Raw genomic sequence first — 8,919 nt, 5'->3', positions numbered from 1 at the left:
ACTTACCCGAATCACAAAATTTTTTTGAACGTAAAAGAAGCCTCCAATGGAAATTCCCATTTTGTTCATTCCGAATCTTTTCATGAAACAAATCATCTTAAAATAGTAAACTAAATAAGTAGCGAGTTAGGATTATAACTAAATAAGTACATTTCACTTATACCTCACCTTGTACTTGAATTCAACTGACAAGTTGTTTGAAGAGAATCTTTGTATGGAAACGAAGTTATCGTAGATCTAAAATATAAAACAATTATATAATAATAGAAGCTTTATTATGTATGTTTGTTATTTACCGTTTTCCTACATTTTCTATATAAATAAATAACTTTAATTTTGAGAGGTTTAGATATATTCTGTCTGCTGATGATAACACCGATGGAAAGTACAACTGTAAGAAATAGTTGACCCCCTTATAACACTGTTAATAATTCCGTTTTATATGAATTCCATGTTGTACGAGTCACTTAGATTTTACAAATACGTGTGCCGAGCTGTGAACGGCACACGTATTTCGTTTTTCTTTAGAACCCATTAATGGCGAATTACATATAAGCACTGAACACTTGTTGGTCATGATTTCACGCATAACCAACAAATAAATCACGCAAATTTTCCCAGAATTTTATCTCGTATATCACCTCTAAATGCAAGTCACTTTTCCATATAAAGTCCTTTCGGAGAGACAGTTATAAACAGGTTCCCTACCTCCAATGTTGCAAGACACAACTAAACCTAAACTTTCCTAAATTTAATGTATAGGAACAGTGATGGAATAAGTCATTTGCCGATCGCAATACAACAAAACATTTGCCGATCGCGATACATACTTAATTAGTATTATCAAAAATTAAAAATAATAATTACCAGAGATGTCAAGTAGGAAATGGCCCATGATACAAAAAAGCATCCTGTTAAGAATATCATCGAAAGGCAGCCGTAAAGTGCTCGCATTGTAACATCCATGTCAAAAAACATCGTGACAAAACATAGAAAGCATGTTTCGTATGTAAAATGAGCATATATCAGAGCGTGGAGATCTTCCCATTTATTGTTGATCATTTCAAACATCTCCCAAATTTCTGTGTGCTTTTCGCAGATTTCTTGTAATTCTTTATTCAGTAATAAAGAAGTTGTGTTTGTCTGTTGTAATTCTTCAGATAACTTGATAAGTCGTCTTGCAATGACTATTCCAGAAATTAAAAATATTAGAAAAACTGAAGCTATCTGTACTATAAATAGCAGATACAGAAACCAGAAGTAAATGCAACATAACGTTGCTTCGAATTCACTTCCACTGTATCTTTTGATCATTGGAAACTGGACCATTGCCACTGTGTTCAATACAATCAAAATGATGAGAAATACGCTTATCCAGTATACTATCATAGGCAATTCCATTTGTAGTAGCAAGTATTTTTCATCATTGTACGAGCTTTTCATGAAATGACCAGTAATTTTGATTCTCTTCAATACTGAAAATTGAATAGCGATATAGAAATTCAGAATTATAATCACGACGCCAATTTCTTTGTCATATTTTCCTAATACTTGTGTAGAACTGTGACAGAATGAACGTTCTTTGAATGTTAAGAGAAATCGATAAATCGAAGAAAACCATAAAAACGCTTCGATCATTTTTACGTAGAAGTCATAGAATGCATGTGTTTTATTCTTTGGCTTTCCATCAGTTTCTTCTTTGAAACAGCTACATTTTTCGAAGGGTTCGATGCCAAAAACTTTACAAACAGATAGTACTGGTTGAAAATTGTAAGACAAACAACGATCCGACCGTGTCGTAATGCAATTTTCATTGTTTTCCTTACACAGAATCTGCATTTTTCGAAAGCCATTGATAAATTTTGAAATGCAGTTTCCCATTATCTATGTTGGAAATATATATTGTAAAAGTGGTAATGAAAGAATTGAAGAAACAAAAGTAATGACTTTAAATTCAGGTGATTGTTTTTTGAGATGAAAACTTTAATTATATGTGTTAATTTTACGTGTTATTTTATCGTTTTTGAATACATGACGGTTTTTGTTTCAGCTGTTCTTCATGTGGACTTCATCTGCGTAAATTTTTCAAGTACATAAAAGCAAATCTGCAAAGAAAAAAAACATTACTAAAAAATTAGATCAATATATAATCTATATGAAGTGACACCTGCTAATGGAACCAACTGTTTTAGTGGTCACCACTTTGACAGTTTCTTTAGTAAACACATTACCAAATTACCAAGGTTCACAGAATTGAAACATTTACTGTGAATACGAGCAAGAGCCTTACTCTTGTTAAAAATTGAAAAAAAATATTACATTTTTGTTTTTTATCTTAATTATTTCAAGCCTTTTTTTCTAGTATAAAACTGTATTTATATCAAACGTATTTGACAATTGATACAAAAACCATTGTAACTTCACAATAAATAGAAAGATAAAATTGTAAAAAATATATGTCAGTTAAAAGTTAAAATATGCGATTGAACAGTGAAGCCTGTGAGAAAGTCAAACATCGTTTCCAGAACAGACGCTTTGCACCAGTCGTGTGTTTAGATCCACAGTAAACTTTCAAAGATTGCACAGGCCAGCGAAACAGTCCAATACAAAACATATATTATATATATGTATATATATAAATATATATATAAATGTGTGTAATATTATTTAGATGATAAACTAATAAAAGTTAAAATTAATTAAGTTGTAATGAATTTCTAAGAATTTTATGTAAATATTTACATTACAGTAATACCTCAACTTACGCTACCCCGACTTACACGAACCCCGAGTTACGCAATTTTCAAATCTCATCGATTCGTTTTTTGTTTGAGCGCCACGCAACTCTCAATTACTCACTCCCCCCACACTGTTGTTCGGCTTACATTGTTGTTCAGTTGATGGACGTGTCGTGCGGAATCGACAACATAGCTACAATTTATTTTGTGTTGGTTATTTATGTGTTTGTTATATCTACGGAGACTCGAGAGACTCTATGCAGTGATTTCTTGCAACCGTGAACGAACCGTGAAATGTTCTTGTTAATCTTATCTCGTCATTTGATTCAAATGACGAGATAAGATTAACAAGAACATTTATTAGCTTACATACATCCGACTTGGATTTTACATAAATTGCGAAATTATACCCCGACTTACGTGAATTCAACTTATGCGGTTATTGCTCGGTCCCACCTATCGTGTAAGTTCGGGGTATTACTGTACTTCTTAAAACAGGTGTATCTATATCATATCTAAATTTTACAGCAATACAGTGGTGCCTCGTATAATGTACTTAATCTGTTCCAGGTGCACATCTGTTAAGTGTAAAGTCCGTTATACGAAACGCATTTTTCCATAGAAATACGTGTTAAAACATATAATTCATTCTGCAGCATAAAATAACCATACTGTACCATAAAAAAAATGAAAATGTAGTAGTCACCAATTATGCCAGGTAGTCAGATGTGAGGAGGATGTGGAGGAACACTTTCTTCACACATTCATACAGATACAGACTTTTTACACATTGCAGCAGGTCTCTTTTTATTGTTTTTTAATCAGAGTCAGATTCAGGAGAGGCTACTGGAGCTTGTAGGGTCAACTCCTCTTGTTCCATCCTTTGTTTTTTGCCTGCTGGTTTCTTGAAAAACATGTCCAAGGTAGTCTGTTTCTCTCTCTTCTTCAACACCTGTCGGAAATGACAGGCAAGGGTGTCATTGTAGATATCATTGATCCTGTTGGCCTCAGCTCTGTTTGGATAGTTAGTGTTGGTAAACTCCTGAACTTCTCCCCATTTGACAAGGAAGTTCATGTCAACTTTCACTCCTTCTGATGATTTCTTGCTTTATTAAAATTGAAATCACCTTTGTTTTTTTAGAAGCCATGATTTGCACAACACTTGAATAAATGTAAATACTCTACATTGAGGTGATGTACAGTACACAATAAACAAGGGAGCAAGCCGAATCCTAACGGGAGCTCTGTACTTCAGATATATGCCTACTAATAATACTAATATATTATAAAAATAGCAGGTTGTCATTGGCAATGGCAAAAGAGTGGAATCATCATTCACACTTGTTTGCAGAAAGTCCATTGTTTGCCTCATGTAACTGCTGAACGGAAAGTCCGTTGTTCACATCGTCCATTATATGAGGCACTACTGTATTTTTATTTCAACACGGAGCATTATTACACAAAGCATAATCCTTATATTTCTCACTTATTATAAATTTTTTGTTATAATCAATACTTATTATTTCTGAAATTCTTCTTAATTATATAAAATATTTTGATGCTAAAAATTTATTTTTCTGGTATAATTCTTGACTTCTAAATTCTATGATGTAATTATGTCATAAATTTACAATGTTGATCTTATTAATTTATAACATTAAATTTTAGTTTATTGTTTTACTCTATTTTTTTAAAATAGAGTAAAACAATAAACTAAAATACACAGTTCAATATGCGAGCTTCTGATTACAAGAAAAAATTTTTGGTTAAGTGCAGAGACATGAATTGCCACTTCCACTATCTTGTAATAATAATCAGGCCATTTATGGAATCATTATATGGTACATTTGTCATCCATTATTATTATGCTTAGTTAACATTTCAGTTCAGTCATAGATACACAGTATATTTTAGAATGTCATATTAATACAATACTAACATAAAATATGATACAAAAACTTTATTTACAGTCAGTTCCCAACTTATGATGACCAATACTAATGTATTAAAAAATAAGTTTTGATTCCAATCAATCATTAACAGCACAGTACAATAATTAAATGTTAAATATAATACACTAATGAGCAATAAACACATTTATTGGGTTTGATGCTCAATACACTTAAACAGCATCAATGTGTTGTATTATGATAAGAATACAAAATAACTGATTATTATATGTATGTGTGTGTGAAATATTATAGGCTTATGCATGGCCTTGAGAATTTACCATATTATCGTCATCATTTTTTTGTTTGACTTATGATGATAGTTGGGGACTACCTGTATTCTGTAAGTTTTGCATACATCTTTTGTTATTTTAAATCAGTGTGTTAAGAAACAAATTACAATTAATTTGTGTTCAGAAAACATTATTATTATAATAATAATAAATTAATAAATGAAAAAGTAGACATGACAAATTTAAATAAAAGAATCTATTGAAAATCTTTAGTAATTTTCTGTATTTTTTAAATAAGATAGATGTAGAAGGATAGATGTGCAAAAATTATGGTTAGTCATCCTAAATTCCTGAGTTCTCATGCCAAAACTGGAAACTTATTTGTAACATCATTTATCAAATACAGCTGCATACTGCATTTGAAACTTATGTCACTGCTAATACTTCTTGGCTGAATTGAATAAATTTTCTCTACAATTCTCTGCAACACAAATTTGTGCCATTCCTGGAAAAACAACTGCTAATAAATTAATAGCAAATGATTAAATTAATGAGAGAAAATTCAATGAAAATATTTATAAGTTTTACCAAACCATTATACAGGTGGTCCCCTACTTATAAATGTTCAACTTACAAATGTTCAGACTCAAACAATTTGACCATATGTCTAAAACTTAAATTTTGCACATATTCTGAAGTTCTCTTGCTAGTTGTGGGGTGGCGTTGAAGTCAGTCTTTAGCCAATAATAAATAACATGGATTTATTTCTATCACATATCATCATTTTTCATTTTTGATTGAAATATGACATTCCATTGCCACTCGTAAGGTGGCATCTAAGTTGGTTATGTTGGAGTATTGGCATTTTTTGTTGTTTGCAATTTTTATAAACTTTTACAATTAATGCTTCAAAAATGTGTCCAAAATGTAATAGTAAATCTAGCAGTGGAGATAAATGCAAGAAGTTTGGTTCTGTTATTGTGGAAAATAAATTTCACATTATAAAACTAAAAAAAAAAAAACAGCGTTTGAAATACCCACTTCTAAGCAGTAGCAAGTGGGTAAATGAGTGTAATGTGTTCTATTAAGTACATTGAAGGATCAAACACTAACAATACATAGTTATTGTGTACAAATGTACTTTCTAGGTTAGTTTTTAACTTACAACAAAATGCCTCAGGAACCTAATCTGTTCATAAGTAGAGAAGTGTTCGTATAATATTTGAAGACAAAAGTTCAGCATTGGTCAAACAGAAAATTTAGATGGATTTGTTTAACTTCCGAGATAAGTTAGGTTGAACTAGAAGAAACTGCAAGTTTTCTCAATACAATAATAAAATAAACTCAATAAACACATGAATTATTTGATGAAAGATCAATGCTAAACAAAGCTTTCCAACAACAAAAACCAAGAATAGTACCTAAAGACTAAATATCCAAAGACAAGATAAATGGTTGTCAGTTTTTGAGGTATTCCAAAATACTAATTTGCTCTTCAGAAGTACTTTTAAGTTACTTGAGTTTGCTATGTATGTTTACCGTAGACATCAACTCCATTAGAAACAATATTCTCCACTATGAACAATATTCATTCATCAGAATAGTGTTGGCTACAAGTTTAAGTAATAAAATGCCTATTAAATGTGAAAGTGAATTCTAAATATTCTTGTGAAAACTTTTATAACAAAATCTTATAAGTAGTTTAAAGGAAAGTATTTTCTAGTAAGAAGTACAATAGGTCTAAAACAAAAACAATCATTCATTCTCATCATTTACTTAATACATACTGTATGTAATATTTTTTTCTTTTCTGTTTTACTAGAAAATGCACCCAATATGTACAGTACAATAAAATGCATTTAATTGCTGTGTAAATAATCACAAGAAGAATTTTTCAGGAAAAGACAATAATTTGTCTGTCTTTTGGTATCATTACAATATTATAATACAGTACTGTATTTTATTATCCTATTAGATAAATACAGTATATTAAGATAGGCTATTTGGGGAATTGGTTTGGTTTTGTACACAAATGTCAGTGTTTAATTTTAAATATGATGTGCGTTAATTTAGTGCCTGCTATTGTGGGTAGACTAATCGATACAGGATGACATTTATCTTTCAGTTAAAATACAGAATGAACATTGTGAGAAAATGAATGCTGTGAGAACGAAGAATAAAGGAAAAATTAGCATTATGTATATGTGTCCTTTTTTGAGACTGGGGAAAAACTGATAGATGAGAGAAAATGATTGATAAGGGAACAATAGATCAAGGTTTCACTATATTTGAAAATAATTCAAAACATTCTTCCAAAATTATAATTTTCACGAATAGATTATATTAGTTTGGAGTAATGCAGGAGTGATTTCGCTTTAGAGTCGCCTATTCCCCAATTCATTAACAAAAAATACTTCAGTATTGGTAGGAATATCAGTAAAAACAATAAAATATAAAGAAAAATACATAAAAAATAGTTATATTAAAAAAAAAAACTTGTGTTTTAATTGAAGANGTACAGTCGACCCCCGTATAAGATCATTGATTATTCCGTTTTATATGAATTCCATGTTGTACGAGTCACTTAGATTTTACAAATACGTGTACCGGGCTGTGAACGGCTCACGTATTTGTAAAATTTAAGTGACTTGTACAACATGGAATTCATATAAAACGGAATAATCAATGATCTTATACGGGGGTCGACTGTATTGACTTAAATTTACAATAAATGTTACTCCTTAATAAAAAGTTAATAAATGCTCAATGAGGGTTTTTTTTTAAACTCAACTTGTTAATGGAATGGTTAATGTGTAAGCTTACACAACTCAATCCAAGCATTGATTTTTGACTGTTAATATAAAAAATCTTTATCTGGAACTCATCCAAACATTCAATGCTTCATCCTGTTAGAAATGTGTATCATGTTGCATGAAATATCACATGTTATGATAGTCCAATGAAATCAATAAGCACCTTATACATATATATATCTTTTAGTTAATTTTTTCATCTACATACCTTATAACTATAATAAATACCTTATCAGTTTTTGGTAATTTTCTCATAAATGATTTTTCAGCATTTTTCACAATGACAACAGCTGGCTGAAATGCTTTACCCACTTTTTCAACAAGATGCATAAGCATTTTTGAACCTGCTTTTCCTGGATATTTTCCAATAATATTTTCTGGAGATAAATCAAATATTATGGATTGTGTTGCTGAACATATTGCATTAACTAAGAATTTCTTTCCAACACCATGAGGACCAAAAAAAAGTATAGATTTTATAAGTGGAGTAAGTTTATGGACATTAGGATTACCTAAACAAATAAAATAATTTTTTTTATTAAGCAATAACACACAATACATATTCTAAATTTTTTATAAGACTATTAATTAAAAATCATGATTTGTTATCATTATTTATTTTTGAAATTTTTCTATTTTTATTATAATTAGTAAAACTTGACACTATATATATCTATATCTATAAATGAGAATGTTTGTTTGTTCGCTATGCACTTCTAGGCCATATGACTAATTGCTAGAAAACTTAGCAGTTCCATTAACATATTACTAACTCAGATAACATCATACATCTCACCCCAAAATATTTATTGGATTCCTATATATCAATTAATGTTTGTCTACATTGGATTTACATGTAGGCCATCTACTGGCAAAAAAATTTAAAAAGTAATAAACTAAATATAATTCATACAAAAAATATATAATTTAAAAAAACATAATTATTATATTCACTTAATTACTGCAACAATGATATATTGCAAAATAAACATGCCATATTACTTTGATGAGTAGCACAGCATTCACCTGCATGGAGTTGAAACTGTTACACTATTAGTTGGTCATGTGTTTGCACATTGCCAAAGGCTGGCCATGTAGAGTTTTCCAGGTTTTCTTCAAGTTAGTAACACCTAAATATGAGCCAGTTTCTCATAAAACTCTTCCCAGGAGACATCCACCTTGTCAT

The 8,919-nt window shown here is 30.2% G+C and overlaps 1 protein-coding gene across 2 annotated transcripts in view; it reads right to left on the bottom strand.

Moving 5' to 3' along the window:
• LOC111614594 (IQ and AAA domain-containing protein 1-like) overlaps positions 1-8,919 on the bottom strand; it is a 97,325-nt gene that overhangs the window by 25,100 nt on the left and 63,306 nt on the right. For both annotated transcript variants that reach the window (XR_002754961.1, XM_023355964.1), the window contains exon 13: positions 7,962-8,245. Coding sequence is in view for 1 of the 2 variants with exons in the window: in XM_023355964.1 (XP_023211732.1) it covers positions 7,962-8,245 (284 nt within the window). In the remaining variant the exon portion in view is untranslated. The remainder of the gene's footprint in view (positions 1-7,961; positions 8,246-8,919) is intronic.

The sequence above is a fragment of the Centruroides sculpturatus genome, unplaced genomic scaffold (genome assembly GCF_000671375.1).
Source record: "Centruroides sculpturatus isolate CEXI.00-Female unplaced genomic scaffold, Cexi_2.0 scaffold768, whole genome shotgun sequence".
Taxonomy (NCBI): domain Eukaryota; kingdom Metazoa; phylum Arthropoda; class Arachnida; order Scorpiones; family Buthidae; genus Centruroides; species Centruroides sculpturatus.
The sequence above is the reverse complement of the archived record's forward strand: the minus strand, read 5'-3'. Positions and strand labels throughout refer to the sequence as shown.